Raw genomic sequence first — 27,490 nt, 5'->3', positions numbered from 1 at the left:
AATCAAATGAAAAATAACACTGGGTAGTATTTTAGTCCTGACTAAATTAAATACATAGGCTATTAATCCTGATTATTTAAAATGAAAGCTATGTTTTGTTGTTTTGACAACCAAATTAATGACAGACACATATGGCTGCTTTCCCTTTAAGAGCTAGTGCACGGATCCTGTTATTATACGGTCACGTGCGATTTATGCTTATTTAAGACATAACCGACTGTGTTTAGAGGATACTCACCAAGACCGAAATTGACATAATTTTCGCATGTTTTTGACTGTTAAAGCGATATAATCCATGAAAAATAACTTTTGTTACCCGCGAGCTGTTTGTGAGGCGGCTTTAGTCTATGTATGTGTGCAGAGAGAAAAAAACATCTCTCAGACAAGAGATGGCAAGTAGCCTACCGAATAGTTTAAAATCGCGTGAATGCTTAAACTGGTAAGACTTAAAAAGACGTGCAAATGGTAAACTTTAGTTACTCATGATGCAATGCTGGCCCGATTATGCAAGTGACAATTCGACTCCCGAAACGCGAGAGTGTTATTGCCGCCTGCAGCGCTTAACGATTGCCTTGTGCAACCCATTTTGAGAGACGAGAGATAGAAGACGCGGCACCGCAGAATCACTCACGCTGTTTGAGAAATTGCGTCTCGCAGACAGTTTTCAAATTTGATTTTATCATCTGTGTGGATTAATTTACTAATACAACCTACATGCTAAAGTGAATCAATGTTTGCGGGAATTTCCCGCATTAAAAGTGGGAGACCTGCGGGAATGATTAAAATTATGCGCAATACCCGCAATCCCGCGCCGAAATTCAAGCCCTGAGCAGAGTCCACACCACAACAATAATGATAAAGGCACAGAGAAACGATATCGTTGGAATCACTTTCAGAATGGTTTTTTCTATCTGGTGAATGAAAAACCTACCAGACATTTATAAAGCACACGACAAAACTGCAGCACGAGCTTAGAATAAACAGTTGTTGTTGTTTTTTTGTGAACTGCTCTGATAACGCTGTACATGCTGCTCAGACTCTTCACTGGATTGGCCGTGTCTAAAATTCTCCCTCTAGCAGAAGAGCTGTTGTCCGAGTATTTAAGCACCACATGAGAGCTCAAGATATTGACACAGAGCATCAGGAAGATGCCACAGATGCCCGAACCAGATGGAGATGTTGTCTGAGACAACAGGGGAGGGAGGAACTCATCAGCCATCAAGAAACAACACACTGAGAGAAATCATTTCTTCTGGACAGTACAGGAGTTTGACTGGCGGTCAGTGTTGGCAGGAGTGATGTTTGGCTATGGACAAAATTGCATTTTATTTATAGGTGCTGTATGTAACTTTTTCACTCTACTAAAGCATACAAATACCATAATATGCTTGCATATATTGAGGAAACATGCTAAGTTCACATACTCGTTTCTCTGAAAAACACTTCTACAGCCAGTTATTTTACTTTGAAATGTGCGTTTCCAGGCTGGAATGTTTGTTATTATTTTAGTCTGTGATACTGCATGTTGCCAATTTGCCAATTTTCATTGTCCATTGCGCTCATTGCTGTTGCGTGTGCTCAAACTGGCAACCCGAGTGAGCGCCGCCCAGTCTGAGGAGAAGGGGTCGGGAGAAACGACGATCTCCGATATTTTGAATTGGAGTGCAGTACCTATTTCGACCACTAGTTATCATTCTTACAGACTGCACCTTTAAGGATTAAAGGTGCAATAGGTTACCTGGGAAATGCTAACTTTAGCCTGCTAGCATTAAAAGCATACAATCCCACCCTCTCTGCATATCGGCGTCCAAAGCCACGCCTCCTCCATAACACATGAACACACACAGACCAGAAGAGAGACGACCAGAGACAACGTTATTGGATTACATCATGTGTCATTCATCGTTGAGAAAACATTGCAATACAGTGAGGGGAGAAACAGAAGCGCTTGCTTGCATAACATTGTGGTTGGTACGTTTTTCGTATTCAAACCATACTTGGGTCTCTAGCTGACAAAGTTTAAATCCCATCTGGCTATAGTGCGCTTCCCATGATGTTTACGCATTACTGTAGGTCAGTAGGTGGAGAGTAGGGCGTCTTTTGCGGCTGTTTGAACACATTCAACCACATGAGCGTCTAAACAGGGAGCGTCTAACACTACAAAAGCAATCCGGTCTAATGCATTTTCGACTACCTCTGGAAGTGGCCGATAGTGGACAAGCTCAAAACGTTTTAGAGCCTATTTACATCTACTCTATATTTAGAGTCGTTCACTTGTGATCCGATCGACCAAAATGCATCTTAATACCAGGTGTAAACAGGGCCTTATTGTGCCAATTCCCCTAAAATGCCTTGAAGAGACTGTATATGTTAAATGTTTATAGTTTTGTCAATGTTTAGAAGTACACTATACTGTTCAAAAGTTAGATTTTCCAATTCATCAATTGAAGTTTATTTTTTATTTTTATGAAATTAATACTTGTATTCAGTAAGGACACATCAACTGATCAAACACGACATAATGACTTTTAAATTGTTCACTTTAATTAATGAAAAAAGTGAAGTAGATGTATTTATTTATGTACGGTAATGCTGTTCATTTAGAATTTATATCTCAACTGTATTAATATTAATACATTTTTCTTAAGCTGCAAATCAGCATATTAGAATGATTTCTGAAGGTCATGTGACACTGAGGACTGGAGTAATGATGCGGAAAATTCAGCTTTGCCATTACTGAAATAAATTACATTTTAATATTCATTAATATACATTTTAAATAGAAAATGGTTGTTTAAAATTGTAATAATATTCAACAATATTACTGGTTTACTATTTTGTTTTATCAAATAAATGCAGCTTTAGGCAGCATATGATTGCTTTCCCCCCAAAAAAAAACGAAAAAAAAATGTACAGAAAAATATTATTAATATTACACAAAACGTATAAATGTGGACTTGAAGCCACAAAATGTTGATTTCTTAGGGTCTTAAATGAAATCTTATTTGAGATTTGCATTTCTTATAGGAACCTTTGAAGATGCCTTCACGCAAATCTGCGAGAGAAAGTGTCACCAAAAAGATAGAAAGCCCATAAGACTTAACTGAAAAAAGGCAATGTCACTTTCAGACATAGGACAGAAAAAGCTAGATAGACACCAAAACAGGAAAAGCATTCAAAAGCACATCAACATTTTGCCTTTTTTGCTCAAGAAACACTACAGTCTAATGTCACAGTGATTCTGTGGTTTAAATACACCAGTGAGTTTTATTAGCATCAGTGCTCTTTAAAGCTGTTTATTATTAGGCAGAAAAGCTGAATTTCACATTTCTTTTAGCTGCTTGTTTTATTCGTAGGAAATATTTTGCCCACTCAGACACAACCAAAGAACAGAAATCCCAGACCCGCTGTGTTAAGCAGCCAAGAGTTTATCAGGATCAAAGTGAGAGTTCTTGACTGGGTAAGTCACACAATCTAAATCCATCTGAGCTGATTTTCACATTCACAAAGCACTAAAGCCCCTGTGAAACAGCAGGGCTAAAGCAGAGCAATGCAAATAGCCAGTATACACTTCATTTCTTGGTTTGAGTCACATACTTAAGGTACTTATTATGACAGACACACATTAGGAATAATGTGCTAAAATATGTAATGTAAATCCAGAAGGAAATTCAACCTTAGTCGTTTTCCCCCCAAAACAATTAAATAAATAAATAAATAAATAAATATGTTGATTAAAGAACTCTGACACTGATGTTTTGAAACTTTGAACCCAATTCTAATAATAATAATGCAAAAAGTTTGTATGTGTATTTATATACAGTGTATAAAATAAATATATATTTATTGTGTGTGTGTCTGTGTGTGTGTGTGTGTGTGTGTGTGTGTGTGTGTGTGCATGCATGATGCATGCGTGATATAAAATATGAGACAATATTATATATTTTTATCTTTAAAAAATGAGGGAAGTCTTTATGTGACAGAATTATTTAGCAAAAAAAGGCAAACCACAGCTACAGGTTTTACGTACAGTATAATAGGACAACAATGAGAATTGCAGAGCAAAAATAAAATTTTATACATTACAGCAATAAGAATTTAGAGAGCAAATGTTCCTTGTTGTTATAAAATAACGTCACAAAAAAGGTATTACATTTACAGAGAATATTTTGAAAAGTGTGTTTTGTGTTATTTTTCCATTGACATTTTTTTTTTTTAAGAATAGACCTTACTAAATGTATTTCTTACTTTTTATTAGTCTACGTTTTTTTCTGTATTTATAAAGGAAAAACTGTGGTAAACTGCCTTTTCCATTGCCATGTTTTTTGCTTTTGTTGTTGAGCAGTGTCTGCATGCTTTGCTATTATGGTTCTAAATGCTTAGCTGTAGATTTCTCCTGCTTTTCTAATCGTTCAGAGAAACATTTTAGGGCATGCTGGGAATCAACATGATTTTCTGCTCATTGAATGGATGGGAGGCTGGTATCTTCTGCTCTGCTGTTATTAAGCCCTGTTCTTTGTGTGTAAATGAAGATTGAGAGATACATCTGCTCTTTGACTCACTCTCTCTCACCGATGTTTTTCAGGTGTCTAACCATCTCACGAGCCTATAGTTCTTGACATTGACTGTGGTGTATATATATATATATATATATATATATATATATATATATATATATATATATATATATATATATATATATATATATATATACTGTATATATATATATATATATATATATATATATATATATATATATATATATATATTTGTTTAAAAATAACTAATTAATCACACTTTTTATCTGTAATCAATCACGATTAGTTGCACCTAACATATTATATATTTGCATGAAAGAGAACTCAATGCGTCCAGCACGCTGTATGAAGTGGTATTCTGTGCGCATGAGTCGTGTGTGTCAGTGTCACACAGACAGGAGTACAGTACAGTACAGCGCTGTGTTCTCTTTTGTTTTTTGTGTCTTATCGCACTTTAATGGTTTAAAAGCATTTGCATGGATAAAAGCGTGATCTTATAATGTAACACTAGCTTAAGGTTAAACATCCTTATAATATACAGTATGTGTGTATATATATATATATATATATATATATATATATATATATATATATATATATATATATATATATATATATAGTGGGATAGAATTTATTATATAATAATATTACATATATAAGATTTGAGGTTCTTCAATGACAAGAACTGTAGGCACATGAAAGGTGAAACATTACATTAATAGGAATGAAATCTGCTAGGTTTTTTTGTTTTTGTTTTTTGCATTACACAGTAAACACAGCTATGTATTAAAGCTGTGAGATCATGTGAAGTTATTGTTCCTGTTGTAAGTCATGGGGACACAAATTAGAATGATCCTGAGAATGACCCACCTTTGCCTCTCTCACATGCTGTTCATGCCTTTGTCACATAATTTCACGATGCGTTTGAATCATGTGACTGTGATCCAGAGCAGTGAGAGTGTGTTCTGTTGTCTTCATGATTGATCATGCTCTTTCTAGTCGTGTTAACTCCAGACCTCAACCTATAGCTTTAGCTTTTAGCTTTTCAGGATTTGTTCTGGCCTCTCAGATAAGAGGATCAAGCCATAAGCTGTTTTGCTGTGTGTGTGTGTGTGTGTGTGTGTGTGTGTGTGTGTGTGTGTGTGTGTCTGTGTGCTGTTTACCCACTCAGCAGTTTGTCCAAATTCTGCAAACAAAATCATATGACATCAGTTAATATAATAAAAAGTGCACACTGTGAAAATTGAATGCTGCAAGGTGTTTTTTTTTTTTTTTTTTTTTTTTTTTGCAAATCATCATTTAGGAAATTATAACCCTCATCTGCTTTCATTGTCATGTGTAGATTATGTATTGTAAACCAGACATATAATATAATATAATATAATATAATATAATATAATATAATATAATATAATATTTCTTAAATGAAAAGATTCAAAGTTTATTGAATCTTTAAACAACATATTTTAAAAAGTCTGCACGTGTTTTTTGTTGAGTATGAACATATTGCAGTGCAGTACAATGATGATTGAGAGATGCACAAATTAACAATCCTCAAAAACCTGATGTATCATATTTAATACTTACATTTTAACAGGATTTTTCAAAACATGTATTAGGTAAACCCAATGCCAGGTTCAGACTAGGGGTGGAACGGTACACAGAAGTCACGGTTCGGTTCATACCTCGGTTCAGACATCACGGTTCGGTATGAGTTCGGTACAATGGAGGGAAAAGCAAAACAAAAATGCAGAAGGCTTGTGCATGTCTCAGGCTGTACCACCAAAGGAAAATAAATGACTTAAGCCTTGTATTTTTTAAATAAGTTTTATTAATAAAGTAAAGGCATAGAACCAGTTTATTTGTAGTGCACTGACAATAGTTTTATATAATTAGTTTATTAATTAAATTAGTAAAAAGACAAAAAGACCCTGAGATATGTTTGGTAATTGTACATGAATGAATTGAAAATTAATTTGCTACATTTCAGATTAATATATTTGTTTTCCTTAAATTTTAATTAACAGTAACTTAAACACTTTGCAGTTTGAATGATGTCCAGGCTATGTTTTTATGTTTCCACTGTTAGATCACGTCCGCGCCTCACACACACACACACACACACACACACACACACACACACACACACACACACACACACACACACACACATATAAGTAAACACTTTGCGACTTTTCGATCGTGCCCGCGCCTCTCTCTCTTTCTCTCTCTCTCACACACACACAACATATTCCAGCATTGCAATCTTTACATCGCAGCCTGCTTCAGAGCTAAGGCGGGGCAACAGATTAGGTGTCCCTAAAGAACCCGCGTATCTAACAGTAGTTCCGCATTACAGTAATAATTTGCATGCGAGTTTTATGTATTTTTATACCGTGTATTCTCCGTGTAAATTTATGCACCGAACCGTGACGCCCGTACCGTTTCGGTTCAATACGAATACATGTACCGTTCCACCCCTAGTTCAGACTGTTATGGAGAAGGCAGAACTTGCGACTGACTTCTGGAAACAAGAGCGTAAACAAACTACAAGAGCGGCGTGTTAGCTTAAAGGCCTACTGAAATCAAAATTTACGTTTTTTAGCTTTTAGGATGAATATGTTAGCCTTAAGGTTATGAATAAGTTGGTGTGTTACAAAACAATGACAAAATTTGCATTTAGGAGATATAATTCAATTCAATTCAATTCAAATTTATTTGTATAGCGCTTTTCACAATACATATTGTCTCAAAGCAGCTTTACAGAAAGTGCATTTCAGAAATGTACATAGAAAAAAATATAAGCATTCAAAACTTACCGTCTCTCACTTCCGCTTGTTGTAACCTTTCTAGTTATTTCGGATCGAACCACACAGACACCAGATTTAACTTACATAATGATGTTGATGACGTCACATCAATACACAACATCCCCCCTCTACTTGAATATGAACTTACCCCAACTAAACAAGTTCTCATTCACATTTTCTTACAACTTAAGACAGTTCAGAACATTCAAAGTACATGCAACACTGTACATCTTAATAGAACATCAGCAATGCTTTCTGAACAGGTGCACCACACCACAACATAACTCTTAATCTGATTTTTACTTGTTTTCCTTCTTACATAACCTAGCATTTATCAGTCACTCAACAACATAGTCTCTAAACCTTTCAGGCAATCTGATTAGTCTCTGGGGTCTTCAAGGTTTAGGAATCTGTTCCTCTCTCTGAAGTGTTTCACAGTTCCCTTTGCATTCCTCTGTACTTCCCTTTTGCTCCTTATCATAACTCGGCTCTTGAGCACATATCATTTCACCATCCAATGTTGGTGTTTCCACAGACAGAAACTTCTTGACGAATGTCGTATTCCGTGCATACTTTGCTCCAGTGGGTGACTGACCGACAACGCTGTTACCTTCTCTGCGTACAACCTTGTGAGGAGTGCTGTGAAATGTTGTTGTGAATTTGTCTGTTTTATCCTGTTTCACAAGCACTTGATCCCCAACCTCTATGTCTGATGTCTTAGCGCCTCGTCTGTGGTCTGTGTATATCTTGGCTTTTCCTTTCTGCTCTGCGTCTTTGTCTCGAGCTTCAAGGTCACTGTGTGGAGTTGTGATGTCTGGTAACTTTCCTCTAATCTTCCTCTGAAAAAGAAGTTCTTCTGGGCTTTTGCCTGTTGTGGCATGTTGTATGGACCTGTAGACAGTCTCACATTTGCGTAGCTCTTTTTTCCAATCCTGGCCCTCAGCTTGGGCAATCCGTACTCGTTTCATCAGTGATGCATTTAGTCTTTCCACTTCTCCATTTGCTTGCGCCCACTTTGGAGTTGTTTTGATATGGTGCATTCCGTTCTCCTGACAAAAAGCCTGAAACAGACTGGACTTGAATTGTGGGCCACAATCTGACCTGATTGTTAAAGGAAGTCCGTGCCGACTGAAAATGTCTTCCAAACGGTCGATCACTTTTTCCGCCGTTGTTGACTTGAGGATTGCATATTCATAGTACCTGCTGTAATAGTCGACAACAACCAGAATCGAATGTCCATCCGGTAAAGGACCAAGTAAATCTGTGGCTAAGTTTTGCCATGGCCCTTCAGGCATCACTGTGGGCGACAGTGGTTCAGGAATATCTGGTTTCGCTACCAACTGACAACCATGACATGTCCTCACAAGTCTTTCTGCGGCCCTGTCCATTCCAGGCCACCAAACCTTTGTTCTCAGGTGTTGTTTTGTTCCTACCACACCAAGATGACCCTCATGTGCCAACAGTAATGCTCTTCCTCGCAGCGACTGTGGCAAAACAATTCTTGTTCCCCTGAGTATTATTTGGCCAATGACACATAGCTCACCTGCAATATGTCTGTATGCAGGACAGTCATCAAAACATCCTGTTTGAATAGCAGTTCTCAGTCTCTGTAATTCCACATCATTTGCTGAGATCTGCTCGACTTCCTTCGTGGTGAGGGCGCTGGGTCTCGCACAAACTGCTATAAACCGCACATGTTCCTCTGCTTTATGTGTGTGCATCTCACCTTTGGCTGATGGGCCCAGCAGACGTGACAGAGGATCTGCAATGTTGTGTGTTCCAGGTATATGAATCACCCGGAAGTCATAAGGCTGTAATCTCAAGACCCACCTTTCGATTCGTGCGCATGGTTTCGAGCGAGGGCTATACATTGCTTCCAATGCTTTGTGGTCTGTGACGAGATCAAACTTCCGACCATAAACATAAGGATGCAATCGTTCACATGCCCACACCAGAGCAAGTGCTTTGTGCTCAGTTTGTGAATACCTTTGTTCGCACTCTGTCAAGCTCCTGCTCACATAGCAGACAGGAACCATTCATTCACGTTGTTCCTGAACCAGTACTGCTCCAACGCCTTTTGGTCCAGCATCAGCAATGACTTTTGTTGGTGCGTCCTTGTCGAAGTAAGCCAGTGTTGTTGCCTCAGCCAACTTATCTTTGAGAGTTTTGAAAGCTTTCTTCTGATCAGTTCCGAAATGAAATTTGGTGTCTTTCTTTGTCAGTCTGCGCAGAGGTTCTGAGATGCTCGCAAACCGAGGTATGAAACGGCTACTATAGCCAGCTAAACCGAGGAAACTTCTCACCTCTGAAACGTTTTCAGGCTCTCTTGCCTCCACAACTGCTCTCACCCTCTCTGCCGTCGGGCCTATGCCTTTCACTGACAGCAGCATGCCCATAAACACCAATTTGTCCATGTTAATCTGGCACTTCTCTACATTCAGAGTCAAGCCGCAGCTTTCCAGTCTCTTTAGTACTGCATGCATTCTTTTCTCATGAGACTCTTTGTCAGGTGCATGGATGATGATGTCATCTGATATGTTCTCTACTCCTTCGATGCCAGCTAGAACAGTGGCTATTTCATGCTGGTACTGCTCACTTGCTGACGACACTCCAAACACCAGTCTTTTGAACCTATATATAGCATCATGTGTCTTGATTCTGGGGTCAATTCCAGCTGATGGTACCCCCATTTCAGGTCTAGTTTGCTGAAAACGACTGACCTATTCATTCCTTGCAACAGTTCATCCACTGTGGGGATCGGGAACCACCCACGAATGATTGCAGTGTTTGCTTGTCTCATGTCCAAACACATCCTTATTTCCCCATTCGCTTTGGGTACAATGACAACTGGGTTTACCCAAGGTGTTGCTCCATTGACTTTCTCGATAATGTCCATGTGGAGCAGCTCATTTTTTTTTTTTTCTCAACAGCCTCTCTGAGGTGGAATGGAACGCGCCTAAGGGGCTGTGCAACTGGCGCCACTGTGCTGTCTATGTGTAGGCTAATTAGTTTTGTATTTAGTTTGCCTACTCCACAGAACAATTTGGGGTACTTCTGGCGTATCATGGACTTCACATCGCTCACCACTGCAACATTAGCTCCAATCCTCAGCACTCCTAATTTAACTGCTGTGTCTTTTCCGAGCAGTGGCTCCCCTCTCCCGCGAATAACTGTAAATTCAGCTGTTGTGCTGCGTTTTCTGATTCCGACCTCACACCAGAAAATTCCTTTCACTGGTAGGGGTTCACTTGATGAGTATGCATACAGTTTTTTGTCTGATTTGGCAGAACTGCATTTGATCTTTTTTCCTTTAAGCATTTCCCACGTTCCTTCATCCACTATGTTGCTTGTTGCTCCTGAGTCAACTAACATGGGTAGTCTGACCCCTCCAACTGAAAATGTTATTCTGTCTATGTTGCTCTCTTCTCTTACAACAAATGCAAAGTCTTGATTTTTCACATCTGATTCAACTCTTTTCACTGTCTGTCTCTCACTTTCCTTTGTTTTACACATTTTTGCAAAATGATCTCTTCCATTGCACTTTCTGCATGATTTTCCACCTGCTGGACATTTATAATCTTTTGCAAAATGACCTGTCTGTCAGTTAGTTAGTTAGTTAGTTTAGCTTTATTGTCCCCCATGGGACAATTTGGTTTACAGCAGCAGTTACATAAAACATACAGAACACATAATAATACAATATATTTACTCAATCATTTAAAAAACTAATTGCTCTTGGGATCATAGACTTTTTAAATCTGTTAGTCTTACACCGTGGAACATTATAGCGGCGCCCAGAATTGAGCATTAAAAACTCTTGACACAAGGGGTGGGAAGGATCAGCGATAATAGCCTTAGCCTTCTTTGTCCGCATCTGTAGCAGGTTTTGTTTGAATCAGTATTACCTTTACTACATTGCATTCGTTTTTTTCTGATCTCGCACTCCTTTTCTGGATTCCAGACTCACCGTCTCTTTCACTTCCGTCTCTGGAGAAATGTGCAATGCCGCCATTTGCTGTTCAACACGTTCGCACTGCGCTGCGATTTCTAGAGTGCAAGCAAGTATCAAAGCCGTTCCTTCCTCCAGCAATTTTCTACGCACATACTCAGAGCTGCACCGACTTAGAACAGCATCCCTTCTTTGATTGTCTTTATCAGCTCCAAAATCACAATCTTTTACCGCTTGCCTTAAACATGTGGTAAACTGTTGCACGGTCTGTCCCGTTTTCTGCTTTAGCTGATAAAACGCCTGTCTTGCAAACGCTGTGCTTACCTGAGGCACAAAGTTATGCGTTCAGTGCTGTTACTGCCTGCGCGTAGTCTGTTGGCCCTCCTGTGTCAGCGAGTGTGGAGAAAATATCCTGCACATCTGTCCCAGCGTGATGTAAGAGCAAGGCTCTCCGTCTTTGCTTTGTAGCGTCGGGTGCATCGTCAGTCAGGATCAAACCCTTTCCATCGGCAAAAAGTTAAAATGCATTTAACCATCTTGTCCACCGCGGACCCAACGTGGCTGGATCGCTGTAGCAGTCACACTTGGGAACAGTATCGTCAATCTTTAACGGCTATCTCCACTAAACTTTTCAGTTAACTGAGATAAAATAGTAGGCGTGATTTAACTAATGAGTGAGTCCTTGTTGCAACATCCTCGTCGCCAATGTTGTAACCTTTCTAGTTATTTCGGATCGAACCACACAGACACCAGATTTAAACTTATCCATCCTTTATCTCTACTTTGTACGTAATGACGTTGATGACGTCACACCAATACACACCGCTAAAATGGATCATGGATTTTAACGACATCACCACAGACTTCAGCTTCTCATCACATCTTCTGTCAAATCAAACGCTCTCTAGAATCTAAAGCGTACCGCTCCCTATGCTATAAATACCACCTGGCCAAAGCGTCACGGATGTACCTAATAAAAAATAAATAAAAAACTCCAGTCAACTAGCAGGGCATTAATTTATGGCAGCACCAATATAATCGTCTCTCTCTCATTTCGCCAAGTTTGAAAACTGTGTATGGAAAAGCTTCTGCGCTCTTATTGGTCAATTTCACAGAGGTAATGGAACCTGTTGAGAAAATTAAAGATGCTAGTCCTTCTGTTGTGATGTCGTGAAGCGTCGGTTGTCGTCCACTATGACACACTGTGCGAGATGAAACGATCCATTTCTGCGTCCAGACGCCCATTGTCATTTACAATTCAATGATTAAATATGATTAGCAAATACATAGATTTATATGGGGTTAAAAATGTATGTTATAAACACCTGGGTATGAATACAGATTTTCAGATTTTTTTCAAATCTGATTCAGTTCTGATTCCTTTGAGTATATTTCAGTAACAATGTCAATTTTGCTTACATCAAATAATTATCTCTACTAATGCTGAAAATGTATTGTCTTTTTAAACTATTCATTAAAAGAACCAGCTATAAAAGTCAACAGCAGCAATAGTGTGATTTACAGTCTTTACATGTTTTGAGTCACAAATTAACAATCCTCAAAAACCTGATGTATCATATTTAATACTTACATTTTAACAGGATTTTTCAAAACATGTATTAGGTAAACCCAATGCCAGGTTCAGACTAGGGGTGGAACGGTACACAGAAGTCATGGTTCGGTTCATACCTCGGTTCAGACATCACGGTTCGGTATGAGTTCGGTACAATGGAGGGAAAAGCAAAACAAAAATGTAGAAGGCAATTTTTTTTTTATTGTGCATGTCTCAGGCTGTTCCACCAAAGGAAAATAAATGTTTTAAGCCTTGTATTTTTTAAATAAGTTTTAATTAATAAAGTAAAGGCATAGAACCAGTTTATTTGTAGTGCATTGCCAATAGTTTTATGTAATTAGTTTATTAATTAAATTAATAAAAAGACAAAAAGACCTTGAGATATGTTTGGTAATTGTACCTGAATGAATTTAAAATTAATTTGCTATATTTCAGATCAATATATTTGTTTTCCTTAAAATTTTAATAACACACTAACTTTATTCTCATCTGAATTATAAATAATTTATTTCTGTATAAAATAATACTACCATTAAAAACAAATTTGATTTTCTTTTAATCAATGTAGAATGTTGGGTGACAGTAACTGTTGTAGGTTACAGTTTGACAAGAGTTTACAGTTTGACAAAAGCACAATGTTGTGTTTTATTACGAGTGTACACAAATATAAGTAAACACTTTGCAGTTTGAATGATGTCCAATGAACAAAATGAGTATGTTTTTATGTTTCCACTGTTCGATCGGGCCCGCGCCTCTCTGAACACACACACACACGCGCGCGCACGCAGGCACACACAACATATTCCAGCATTGCAAACTTGACATCGCAGCCTGTCCATTATAGCCTGTCTATGATTATAGCCATAGATATTATGTCTATGATTATAGCCCATAAGTTATAGCCACGGAGCTTCAGAGCTAAGGCGGAGCTACAGATTAAGTGTCCCTAAAGAACCCGGGTATCTAACAGTAGTTCCGCATTACATTAATTAATTTTCACGCGAGTTTTATTTATTTTTATACCGTGTATTCTCCGTGTGTATTCATGCACCGAACCGTGACGCCCGTACCGTCTCGGTTCAATACGAATACATGTACCGTTCCACCCCTAATATATATATATATATACAGTATATAGTGTGTGTGCATGTGTGATATGAGGAAAATATTCTATATTATTTATCTTTTAAATATGAGGGAACTATTTATCTGACAGAATTATTTAGCAAAAAAAAAGGTAAACCACAGCTACAGGTTTTATATACAGTATAATAGGACAATAATGAGAATTACAGAACAAAAATAAAATATTCATACATTACAGCAATAAGAATTTAGAGAGCATGATTGCTATCAGCATGATTTTCTGCTCATTGAATGGATGGGAGGCTGGTATCTTCTGCTCTGCTGTTATTAAGCCCTGTTCTTTGTGTGTAAATGAAGATTGAGAGATACATCTGCTCTTTGAATCACTCTCTCTAGCCGATGTTTTTCAGGTGTCTAACCATCTCACGAGCCTATAGTTCTTGAAATTGACTTCGGTATATATATATGTATATGAAAAGATGGTTTCATTGTCTTGGCATCCATTAATTCATAAACCATGTTTTTTTTTGTTTTTGTTTTTTTGTTTTGCCATTGCAAGTAAACCTTCATTTAATAATTTGGGTCAAATTTACTTTTATCCTTTCATGTCATGGTCATGCAACTTCTCCATGCAGGGAATTGCATAAAAGTTTAATTTTATTATTTGGCTTTAACATTGTTTTTCCCTGATCCCATCAAAACAGACATGTGACCCATTTTTGGGTCATGACCCACAGATGGAAGTCTAAACTGTCATCAGTGCTGTTTTTGTATCTGAAAGTAAGACAGATTAAGTGTTGGTGCTCATTGTCTGTCTCCTGACTCACAGTGGGGTCTGTCTCAGAGCCACGTGATGTTTCCTGACCTCTCCTTTAATTAAAAGTCTCTCTTTGCTTTTGACATCACAAAAGTCATCTTTAATAAACTCTGTCCTGAGTTTCTAAAAGGCAGGGCAGCACAGAATAGTCTCCTTTAAACGGGTAACTAGAAGCATTCTGGGTGTAGAAAGCTACTATAGTAAACAGAGCTTACAGAAGATTAGCTGCTGTTTGATGCTGGGTGGAAGTGCGTCTGTGCCCTAGTTGCTCTGTTGAGTTTGTGTCTATCAAAGGAGCAATGGAGCCTCTTTTCTCCTCAGCAGATGAAGACGTGTTCTAATTGAGGCAGAAGTGGGCTAGATCTTTCGGAGTAAACTCAGAAGAGGAGGGGAAAAGTCCTGCAGAGTCCTCCTATGTGATTTTTTTTTAAACAGATCAAAATTAGAGTTCTAAGCAGGATGAGGTCTTATTAAAGTTATTTTGTGTGATGTGGAGTATATTTGTTGCAAATTAGCTCAAGGGAAATATGAGCCTTTTACAAGGTTTTTAATGGATGATATTTACTTCTGTTAAAGCCGTCAGCCTTCATTATTTCGACTTATTTGGTCACACTTTTGATTAGGGTCAAATTCTCACTATTAACTAACTATTAACTAAGAATTTTGCCTCAATAAACTCCAAATTACTGCTTATTAATAGTTAGTAAGGTAGTTGTTTAATTTAGGTATTGGGTTGGATGTAGAATATGGCCATGCAGAATAAGGCATTAAAATGTGATTTATTGTACTAATAAATAGACAGGCAATATCCTAGTAATATGCATTCTAATAAGCAATACTAGTTAATAGTGAGAATTGGACCCTAAACTAAAGTGTTACCACTTATTTTTTATAGTAATCATGTTTAACAGCTAAATTTGTGGTGAAAAACTACAAAACCCATAATGCTGTGCAGAAAACAACACCAATCAGAGATTCGAAACATGCCAAAAGATCTTGTTAGCTCCGGCCATTCCCATGAAGAATGACGTAATCGAGTTTGTCTCCCTATACGCTCTCAAAATACTTAAATATCTGTAGGGGAGCGCGGGGCACAACCTAACGCGGGGCTAGTTGTAACACGCTTGTTTTAAATACTTCCGCACATGCTTGGATGACGAAACTTTGTGTATTTACTAGTTGCCATATCAACACTATATAGAAAAAAAAATTCCGCCAAAATTATACTTTTTTTGGAAGATATCCATAGACATTTATTAAACCATAGCAAAAGTAAATTTCTTACTTAAGTAAATTTTTCATCTCTATTTTTTGTGTTTATTTAAAATAAGACACATCTGATATTATTTTAATCTCCAAGATGTTATTTAACAGTTGAGATAGTTCTTTAATGCTTCGCTAACTAGCAGAAGACACTAGCAGGGTTTAAACCCCAGTTGTGCAGGCGGGGGCATGTTGTAACACTGCGTTACAATGTGCCCCTATTAGAAATATGCTATTATATTCTATACTTGTATTAATTTTATTGGGAAAACGTGAGAAAAAGGTGAATAAAGACTGAGAGTCAATGTTCAGAAATGACTAATTATTTATTTGTTTTGAACTATGTTGTATAGCTTTGATTTCATGTGTTCGTAGTCAAAACTCAAAAATTTGTTTATATTTAATTATTAAAAATTGCCATTATTTTATATGAAAAAGTTTTTTAATTGTATTTTATTTTGAAAATATTGTAGTTTGTTTTGTATATATTTTTTATTAGATCAGATAACATTTTAAGCTGTCATATGTTATGTTACAATGTGCCCCACACATGTTACAATGTACCCCCACCTATGGGGCATGTTGTCACATTTCACTTCCATTCTTTCGGGGTATATCAAGAAAAAAGTATATACTGTATATTAATACAGTATATACTTTTTTCTTGATATACCCCGAAAGAATGGAAGTGAAATGTGACAACATGCCCGTTTTCCACGTTTCCACGTTCAAAACACGTTTTCCAAAACCAAAAACAAAAACACATAATTGTACTAGACATGTGGGAAATTAATGTGGGAAAAAATAAATACTCTGAACCATAAGTAGATTTACACAAACTGAGAAAGTCAAAAAGCGTTAGGTTGTGCCCCGCTCTCCCCTATATATGCATATTTTGCAGTAAATTTAATACATTTTGTTTTTATATATTATTAACTTTTTTTATATTTCTCCATCGTCCAAAGCTGTTAAGTACACTGGCTTGTACCTTTGTATTTTTGTCCGATTTTCAATTACTTTTTTGCTTCAAATCAAAGTTTTTTAATGTTATGATTCACCTCGTTGCTGGTTGGCTTGTTTCATTGCTTATAACACTTTAACAAATACTGTTTTGAAATCCCTATGGGAGAAATGATAAGAGAAAATATAGTTTTGTTTTTTGTTTTGTTTTTAAGAACTGTTCACTGAAAGGTTCTTCAAAACTCTCTGCTTACCTTAACTCAATTACAAATGGTAAGCTTGTAATAATGTTTTTTATTCCAGTGGTACTGGTGGATTTCCACAGGAAATTCGAGCATGTCTTTGCGTCATTACGTCACATCTGTACACATAAAGCAGGAGTCTCGGCTAGTAGGCTATATTGCGTGTGAGGATGTTGGAGGTGGAGATTTATAGCCTTTTCTCACAGCACTTGATATAATTAAACTTATCAATTTGATGGCGGATCCAAAAAGGTTCAAACGACAATCACCAGTGACAACTGGAGATTCACCCGTTGTAAAATGCAAAAGACTTTGGGCTACAGAAAAAAAGAGACTGCAACCGGGCCCATGCGAAAACAAGGATAATATCATTTAGGGCATTAAATGTAGTCATGCAATGCTGCTGTTGTTAACATTAACAATTTGAGAGCAAAGTATAATTTGCACGATTTGACGTGATATGATAAGCGATCATTAGATTTAATCAGCGCGATTTACTGCAATGCTTTTTTCCCCTTAGTTGGTCAGAACAAAAGTGGATGTTACTTTCTTGTTCAGACGACATTTTCCGGTGAAAATTCTTATGTTGGTCATATTTCCAAAAAGTAGAATCTGTGATTCTGAATGACAGTATCCACATCGGCGCGGTGATTGACAGCCGCACATTCTCCTCAAAACATTGGATTAATCCGCGCTGTGCAGCGCCGAGGCACAACCCCAGGTAAAGTTGATAATTCCGCGAATAACTGCAATTGCAGATTTCGAACAGAGATGGCGACAAAGAGGAAAAAATACGGACTGCAGCTTTAAGGAAGGTTTTTAGTTTTAGTTTAATTTAATTAATCATGCACATTTCCAGCCTCTCAGTGACCTTTAGATATAAATAGACTGTTTTTCATTTTTTTCCATGGCTTTAAGACTTGTATAAATGCCCTATTTGCATGTGAAATGATTAACAGAGCTTACACATGTTTTTTCCCCAACTGTTATAGTTTCAATAGATGGTCTTGTGGATAGATCTATTTATCTGTCTATCCACTCATCCATCCATCCATCCATCCATCCATATTATGTAATATGTGTTTATTTGATCAAATTTTATGTTAAAAAGAACAAAGAGTAATTTGGCTTTTCATGATATGATCTCTTTAAAGGGATAGTTCACCCAAAAATGAAAATTAGCCCATGATTTACTCACCCTCAAGCCATGGAGTATATTACTTTCTTCTTTCAGATGAATACATATATATATATATATATATATATATATATATATATATATATATATACAGTGAGGAAAATAAGTATTTGAACACCCTGCTCTTTTGCAAGTTCTCCCACTTAGAAATCATGTAGGGGTCTGAAATTGTCATCGTAGGTGCATGTCCACTGTGAGAGACATAATCCCCCCAAAAAAAATCCAGAAATCACAATATATGATTTTTTAACTATTTATTTGTATGATACAGCTGCAAATAAGTATTTGAACACCTGTCTATCAGCTAGAATTCTGACCCTCAAAGACCTGTTAGTCTGCCATTAAAATGTCCACCTCCACTCCATTTATTATCCTAAATTAGATGCACCTGTTTGAGGTCGTTAGCTGCATAAAGACACCTGTCCACCCCATACAATCAGTAAGAATCCAACTACTAACATGGCCAAGACCAAAGAGCTGTCCAAAGACACTAGAGACAAAATTGTACACCTCCACAAGGCTGGAAAGGGCTACGGGGAAATTGCCAAGCAGCTTGGTGAAAAAAGGTCCACTGTTGGAGCAATCATTAGAAAATGGAAGAAGCTAAACATGACTGTCAATCTCCCTCGGACTGGGGCTCCATGCAAGATCTCACCTCGTGGGGTCTCAATGATCCTAAGAAAGGTGAGAAATCAGCCCAGAACTACACGGGAGGAGCTGGTCAATGACCTGAAAAGAGCTGGGACCACCGTTTCCAAGGTTACTGTTGGTAATACACTAAGACGTCATGGTTTGAAATCATGCATGGCACGGAAGGTTCCCCTGCTTAAACCAGCACATGTCAAGGCCCGTCTTAAGTTTGCCAATGACCATTTGGATGATCCAGAGGAGTCATGGGAGAAAGTCATGTGGTCAGATGAGACCAAAATAGAACTTTTTGGTCATAATTCCACTAACCGTGTTTGGAGGAAGAAGAATGATGAGTACCATCCCAAGAACACCATCCCTACTGTGAAGCATGGGGGTGGTAGCATCATGCTTTGGGGGTGTTTTTCTGCACATGGGACAGGGCGACTGCACTGTATTAAGGAGAGGATGACCGGGGCCATGTATTGCGAGATTTTGGGGAACAACCTCCTTCCCTCAGTTAGAGCATTGAAGATGGGTCGAGGCTGGGTCTTCCAACATGACAATGACCCGAAGCACACAGCCAGGATAACCAAGGAGTGGCTCTGTAAGAAGCATATCAAGGTTCTGGCGTGGCCTAGCCAGTCTCCAGACCTAAACCCAATAGAGAATCTTTGGAGGGAGCTCAAACTCCGTGTTTCTCAGCGACAGCCCAGAAACCTGACTGATCTAGAGAAGATCTGTGTGGAGGAGTGGGCCAAAATCCCTCCTGCAGTGTGTGCAAACCTGGTGAAAAACTACAGGAAACGTTTGACCTCTGTAATTGCAAACAAAGGCTACTGTACCAAATATTAACATTGATTTTCTCAGGTGTTCAAATACTTATTTGCAGCTGTATCATACAAATAAATAGTTAAAAAATCATACATTGTGATTTCTGGATTTTTTTTTTTAGATTATGTCTCTCACAGTGGACATGCACCTACGATGACAATTTCAGACCTCCATGATTTCCAAGTGGGAGAACTTGCAAAATAGCAGGGTGTTCAAATACTTATTTTCCTCACTGTATATATAAAATGTCCTGGCTCTTCCAAGCTTTATAATGGCAGTGAATAGGGGACACGTTTTAGAAGCCCAAAAAAGTGCATCCATCCATCATAAAAGTACTACACGGCCACACGGCTCTGGGGGGTTAATAAAGGCCTTCTGAAGTGAAGCGATGCGTTTGTGTAAGAAAAATATCCATATTTAAAACTGCAAAAACTAAAATAACTAGCTTCCGACAGACGGCCGTACGCATCGATTTACGGCGAAAGAGTAACCCCATACCTGATGCATAACGTACTGATGAACGAGAAAGAGCAGAGGATAGAGCAAAACAAAACACCGGTCACAAATTAGAAGTCTAAAACGAGAATTCTTAAAAAAGAAATGTCGAAGGATTTCGATATAAAAAAAGAGGAGCTTGAGTTTGTTGCTCGATCTTGATAATTATCCAATCAGAATTTAAACAAAGTGTATATTACATTATATGATCTCTTATTCATGCAAATGCTTTTAAACAATTCATGTGCGACAAGACAAAAGTCTGACTGTGACACACACACACACACACACACACACAGAGACACAGAAAGACGCGCGCGTGCCAGTATCGTGCGCACAGACGGCATGCCAGAATACAGTTATCTTTCGTGCTTGAACTTACAATAACACACACAATTATGGCAAAATGTCCGTTTTGTCGAGTATCTTCATAACATAAGAGCTGTCTTATGATGAACGTCAAGAGTTGTGAAAGAATGAGGCGCGTGCGAGAGCCGCGTCTCCGTCAGCTGGTCTTAAAGAGACAGCAGCCAATAAAGCTTTCTGTCAGTAAAGTTAATCAAAGAACAATAAGAACAGAGAAAATGACTCACTGCTGTTGACTAAAGTTTTTTTTTTTTTTGCTATAATAAGGATTAGTCTATATTTAATTTATAATTTATGCAGTGCAGTTTGACAATTTCGGTATTTGTCCTAGGTCTTCCTGTTTGACAGGCACAGGTAAATATGACATTTCTTGTATCAACTCTTGTATTACTGAGACAAATAACAATATTGAATTTATTTTAATTTGAAAACACAGTGCATTTAGTTGTTGTTTCTAGTTTGAGTTGAGAAATGGACTACAAATTTCAGCATTATCACTAATCTGTGTGTGCATTTTACTTGAGAAATAAGCAAGTTAACTCATGAAACCATTTGTTTACTATATCGCAATCGCATATCGCAATATTGACCTCAATAATCACAATATGACATTTTCCCCAAATCGTGCAGCCCTACTTTTCAGAAAAAATGTATTTCGTATCATTGTCTTGTGAACTAGTCATTCAGCTTTTGATCAATAGTGATTGGCATGTTAAATCCCACACCTGGTGGGCCACCTGTGTGTGTTCCTTTGGAGGGTGTGGTTGTCAGGTAGGGGAGGGGGCCCATGAGCTTCAGTGCCCAGGGGCCCCTGGGGGTACTAATCCAGCCTTGCATACATCGCATCAGGGGTTACTCTTTTGCCATAAGTCGACTTGCGTAGGCCGTCTGCCTGAAGCTAGTCTATGAAGTTTTAAATATTTTTTGGACTTCAAAATCAGGACCGTTATTCACTACCATTATAAAGCTTTGTAAGAGCTAGGACATTTTTTTAATATAACTCCGTTTGTGTTTGTCTGAAAGTAGATAGTCATATACACCTAGGATGGCTTGAAGGTGAATAAATCATGGGATCATTTTTTTATTATTTGGTGAACTATCCCTTTAATGTTGTGTACACTTAGCATATCATTTCAACTGAGTGCAAACATTTAAATTTATTAATTTCCTAGAAGCAATTTTCCAAAGCAACTTACAGTGCATTCAGGGTATATATTTTGTCAGTATGTTTGTTCCCCCAAGCAGGCAGTGCAGTGAAGCCTCATGAGCCATGTGGTTTACTGAAATGGACCAGCGGGATACAGAATTTCACTGTGTCTGCCCAAATGGCTGTAACAGAATCTACATCTTCTGCTACTTGTCTGGTTTTCCAGTAATGTTGACAACATTTACCTTTATTTGGGTAACAGATAATGAGGTTGTAACCTGATCGGTTTTATCATGATAGATTACCACATGGTTACATTCTGAACTCAAAATTCTTTACTGAACTTTACTATAATTTTAGGTCACTGAATTGAATCACTATTCTGAGTTAAAATTGCGTCATTCTGACTGACAAATATAGCTTTTGAATCGAATTGAAAGCCAGTGAATTGAATCAATTCCCTGCTGACTCACTCACTCACTCATGAATGCCTTTTATTATCATTATACACACGTACAACTAAATTAAAATGTATTCATATTCACACCCTTAGTTGATCAGGATAAAAGCCTGAGGTGATCAATAATTAATGGGAAGAAAATCTCCTGCTTCTCACCTGCCAAATGGTGCTTAGTTGCGTAAGAAGAGTTAGGCGACATACGGTAAAGGGGGAACAGTATCTGCTGTGTGTGTATCCTCTGGCATCTCTTGCCCTCATGACTCAGAGTGTAAGGTGATTCGTCTCAGACACTTAAAGCTAATTGATGTGTGGATGACATCGTTGATGTATGTGTGTGAGACTGCTGTATCATGGTCAGTAAAAAAATTGCTGCTACTGGACCAAGGCTCAAAATTGCTCTTTTTCAATTCTTGAGTCTGACTTTGAATTCATTTGGCATCCACATAAAATGCAGGAAGAGAAATTTACTGAATTCCAATTCAAAGAAACTGAATGTAGTCACAGAGAGATTTCAGTTGTTCAGCAGGTTTTTTGACAAAGTAATTTGATATTTAGAATGTGCATTAAGTTTGCATTGTACTTTCAGTTCAGTACTGTGAAAGAATTGAAATACTACCATGAAAACTTAGCTATTTTAATTTTGTCATAAAGCACAGCTAAATGTTGGCCACACTGCACATGAGCAATATCCACAAATGGTTGACCAGATTTTTTGACCAGGTAGCCATTTTAAGAATATCCTTGGTCGCAGAACCATTTTTTTCTAAAATCCACAACATAATATTTTATAACAAGCTAATACTTGTCACATAGTGATTTATTGAATTATAGGCTGAGAACAATGAGTGCAAGATTGGTATGAATACTTGGCCAAAAATGGCGTCCACACAATTCTTTATGTTTTATTGAGTCATGACAAATGATACAGTTTGGACGTGGAACGCGTACATTAGTTTTACACTCCAGGCACAACTTCACAACATGCATACAACATATAATACATATTTAATTTAAAGTTTGAATAAAGTGCGAAGAAGCCAATTTTCCTAAGTCGGACATCCCTTTTGGCCACTACTGTGTATATATATATATATATATATAATCATACCTCATGTTATAACCAATATGATGTATCTATGATCGCAAATATATATATTCATGCTAAAAATGAAATACATTTACATTGTCTTTTAGCAGAGGCTTTTCTAGAATGTGACTTTAAAACTAGGAACTGCATTACTAAAATCTTTGAATTTCATTTCATTTTAATTCTCAAATTTAGGAATTGGGTTTGTATTTAAAAGGCATTCCTAGTTCAGTCATGAATTGCGCACAGCCCTGTACTGTACAGTAGTCTCTGTTTTCCTTTCTCTTGCTGTCTTTCTTCTCATATGTATCTTTCCTTTTCTTCTCTTCTTTTCTCTTCTCACTGCTGCTGACACTAACGCCCCTCAGACTGGCACTATGAGGGTAAGACTCCTTTCTTTCCTCTATCACATCATGAAGCCAATTTGACAGGCTTCTCTCTTTTCTTTCTTTGACATTCACCCAGTAAAATCATTTAACACTAGTGGTGGTTGTTCATAAACTAGATGTAACCTCATGTAAGTGAGATTTGAGAGTGATGTGTTGTGATAAAGGTAATGGCAGATTTGAGGCTGACTCTCTTTCTGTCTCTTTCTGTTTCTGGCAGAGTGTAAGTTGTCACGGTCGGGTCCACCTGCCACTATTGTCACCATTGATGAGGAAAGTCCAAATGGTAAGTATCTGTTCTTACTTATCTCCTCATGATGAATCTGAAGCGTGCTGCTTTCTGTGATCTGGTCTGCTATTGATCAAATTTTGGCATTCGTTTGATTATGAAGTTAATTTGATTTTCTGTGGTGTGATTCAGGATTTCCCAGCTGGGGGTTCATAAAGCTCTAGGGGTTCATGGAGATTGTGATATAAATGTCAAAATATTCTTTATATTACTCCTTGTTGGCAGAGGCTATTTACATTAACTCCAGCTTGGGAGATGAGTTTATTTTAGATAAATATTAAGGAAATATTTGAAATGTGGGCATGAGGTGCCTAAAGGGTATTTAATAGTGGTAATAAAGTGTTTAACGGGTAGGGTCAAGAGTAGGTGTATGGGACGGCTTTAGGGATGGGGACAAGTATGTCCCAATAAGGCAGCATCCATATATGATTTTTATAAATGTAATCATATACACTGAATATGTTGTTATTATTGCATACTGTTTATTTTCATAATATATTACAATACCATAAGGTGAAAATAGTATGAGAAACAAGGCTGCATTTATTTGACCAAACATACAGTAAAAACTGTAATATTGTGAAATATGTTTTACAAAATAATGATTTAATAATCATTTTAATTTTAACAAATTAAAACGACTGTTTTCTATATTTAAAAATATAATTTATTCCAGTGATGGCAAAGCTGAATTTTCAGCATCATTACGCCAGTCTTCTGTGTCACATGATCCTTCAGAAATCATTATAATATGCTAATTTGATGCTCAATAAACATTTATAATTATTAGCACAGTTAAAACAGTTGCGCTGCTTTTAATATTTTTTGCGGAAACCATTATACATTTTACTAGGTTATTTTGATGAAAGAAAGCATTTATGTGTAATTTAAAATAGTTGTCTTTACTGTCACTTTTGATCAATTAATGTATCCTTGCTGAATATTTTTTTGGGGGGGTATTTTGGTAGTGTAAAGATTTTAATATGTAAAATGACATTGATCGTACATAGACAAAAAATCGTTTTGGACAAGAATAATACCTCAAATCCTGTGGCATATTGCAGAGAGATGAGCTGTTACTTTTCAAATGGATTTTCATCAGACAAATGGTAAATCAAAAGGAAAAATAAAATGATGTCCACAGTCCCAAACCCTTCACTAGTGATTATCCTGAGCTGTGATTTCAAATTTAGCAGACAGGTAACATTAAAAGTCCATTTCATGCTTTTAAGAGCTTTTCAAAAAAGATATAATAATAATGCAAGTGGGTTATAGTGAATTATTTGTTGTTTGCAAAAAATCAATAGAGAAAGATGCTTTTTGCCCCAGAAAAGTGTAGTTATGACATCTACCAGCAGGGGCTGCCTGTGTCAACCTGCCAAACATTGGGTTCAATTGATAAAAAGATTGGTAACTTCTGGTATAATTGATCTACTGTGACTTAAAAGTGAATTTTTTCCGATGTTCGGTCTCAAACTTCCCAGACGTCATGCTGTTGTCTGAAGCTCAATAGGCAGTTACCTGTTGGTTTCTATGTTGAAATGGTGTGTGTTAGTGTGCTCTCGCTGGAGCCACAGATGGTGTTTTTGTGTCGGAGGCACGCTGGGGCCGTTTATCACATACTGTATCTGCGTGCAGGTGATGCTACACCTCGTCATGCGTTTATAAAGGAGCCACTCGCCGCTGTAGCGCTCAACAGAGCGTTTGACAACACTGCCTGTTTGCTGATGCGACAGGTGTTGGCTGCTACATCCGAATTTACTCTCTGTTTCCTCCTTCCATCCTTTTTTCTCTTCATTCCCCTTCTCTCTCTCTCTCTCCCTCCCCCCTGCCCATTCTGTGGGTCAAAGAGTTTGTTCAGCATCCGTGTGTTGGCTCAGGAAAGTGCATCGAGGCAGAGGCCTGCTGGGAAATGTAGTTGCAGTAAAAGTGAGCAGTTAAATGGATATTTTGCTCTGCCTACTTATGTGTTTAAATAATTAGTCTGTTTTTAGTTTTCTCGCTCTAGCGGACTGTGATGAGACAAAACAGCCAAAGGGATCCTCTGGGTCACTTAAGCAAAACAGGAACAAGTGTTATGTTGTGGCAGTGATACAAAAAGCAAAAGAGACAGACAAATGTACCTGCATATTATTCAGGTGATATTAATTCTGTTTTAGTGAATATTTTATTGCAAGCCTCTTCCAGTTTGACAAAAAAAAAAAAAAAAAAAAAGACTAAATGTTTGCATAATTTCTGATGTCTGGCAGTGTTTCATTATGCATCAATACTCAACAGTAAGAATTCAGTTCAGAGTTTTTCTTGTCCTGCCAATGTTTTCAATGGTTTCAACATGTTTTGTAAGTAATTAAATTAAATGTTTACATATTTGATTTTAATAATAATTGTTTAATGATAATAGTATTATTTATTATAATAAATATATTAGTGGTCGACCGATATATCGCCAAGCCCGATATATCGGCCGATATTTGGCACTTTTGAAATATCGGCATCGGCCGATACGTTTTTCTGATTGGCCGATGTGTTGGAAGCAGGACTTTTATTTTGACGGCGCTCCAGACTTTTATTTTGACGGGCGGCGCTGAGAACACCAGCGCCAGAAGAGAACGGCAACGGCGGCAGCTCAGATCAAACAGCGCTCACTCACATTCTCCGTCTTCATTAGTTTACGATCTCTGTCAGTCATATCTTATACTTTGTTAGACAGAACTGGTAAACAAAGAAAGTAAATGGTATGCAAAGTAAGTAAAGTAAAGCGTTTGCTTTTATATTATTTGTAACAGAAAAGGCAAACAATCAGGCAAAAATACTTTCTCATTTGCCGTCAACATTCAGCAAATCTCTGAATATCTAATAAACATTTAATTTCACAAACCTTGCAGATTTAATCGAATCCAGCTGTGATATCTTGTGAAGTGTGCATTACTGTCTGCGAGTGACGGTCGGTCCGTGCGAAGTGAGTGAATGCGAACAGAAGATCAGCTTCACAGGAGACGCGATCTAAAAACTTTACATCCTTCATTTTAAAATATGCTGATATATAACCAGTTGCCCACTGTGTCATATTCATATCTGTGATATATCCAGTTGCCAACTGTGCCATATTCATATCGTTTTCACTGTGCTGTATGTAAAATTAGCGTTACCTTGTCTTTATTTGAAAAAAATATGATTACCAGCACGAAATTACCAGATTACTGAGTGCCCTGTTACAGTGTTTACCTTCTTTTTATTCACATATTCATATTTCTAAACAATTACTTTGTGAAAAATACTGTAATAGGATTGCAGATTCAAGAAGTTGCCATCTAAAGTATAAAAGCATGTTTATTTTAAAGATTTGTTTTATAATTTATTTAT

General features: G+C 37.4%; 1 protein-coding gene and 1 long non-coding RNA gene across 2 annotated transcripts in view; one reads left to right on the top strand and one right to left on the bottom strand.

Moving 5' to 3' along the window:
• LOC309487030 (protocadherin-15-like) overlaps positions 1-27,490 on the top strand; it is a 242,960-nt gene that overhangs the window by 42,527 nt on the left and 172,943 nt on the right. Inside the window, 2 exon segments of the mRNA XM_082154579.1 lie at positions 23,821-23,835; positions 24,059-24,124. Coding sequence (XP_082010705.1) covers positions 23,821-23,835; positions 24,059-24,124 — 81 coding nt within the window.
• The window catches only part of LOC309487050, a 200,504-nt gene that overhangs the window by 139,317 nt on the left and 33,697 nt on the right, over positions 1-27,490 (bottom strand). The window lies entirely within an intron of this gene.

Source organism: Leuciscus leuciscus (genome assembly GCF_965113295.1).
Source record: "Leuciscus leuciscus genome assembly, chromosome: 22".
NCBI classification, from domain to species: domain Eukaryota; kingdom Metazoa; phylum Chordata; class Actinopteri; order Cypriniformes; family Leuciscidae; genus Leuciscus; species Leuciscus leuciscus.
Note: the sequence above shows the minus strand (reverse complement) of the source record. Positions and strands in the feature narration are given on the sequence as shown.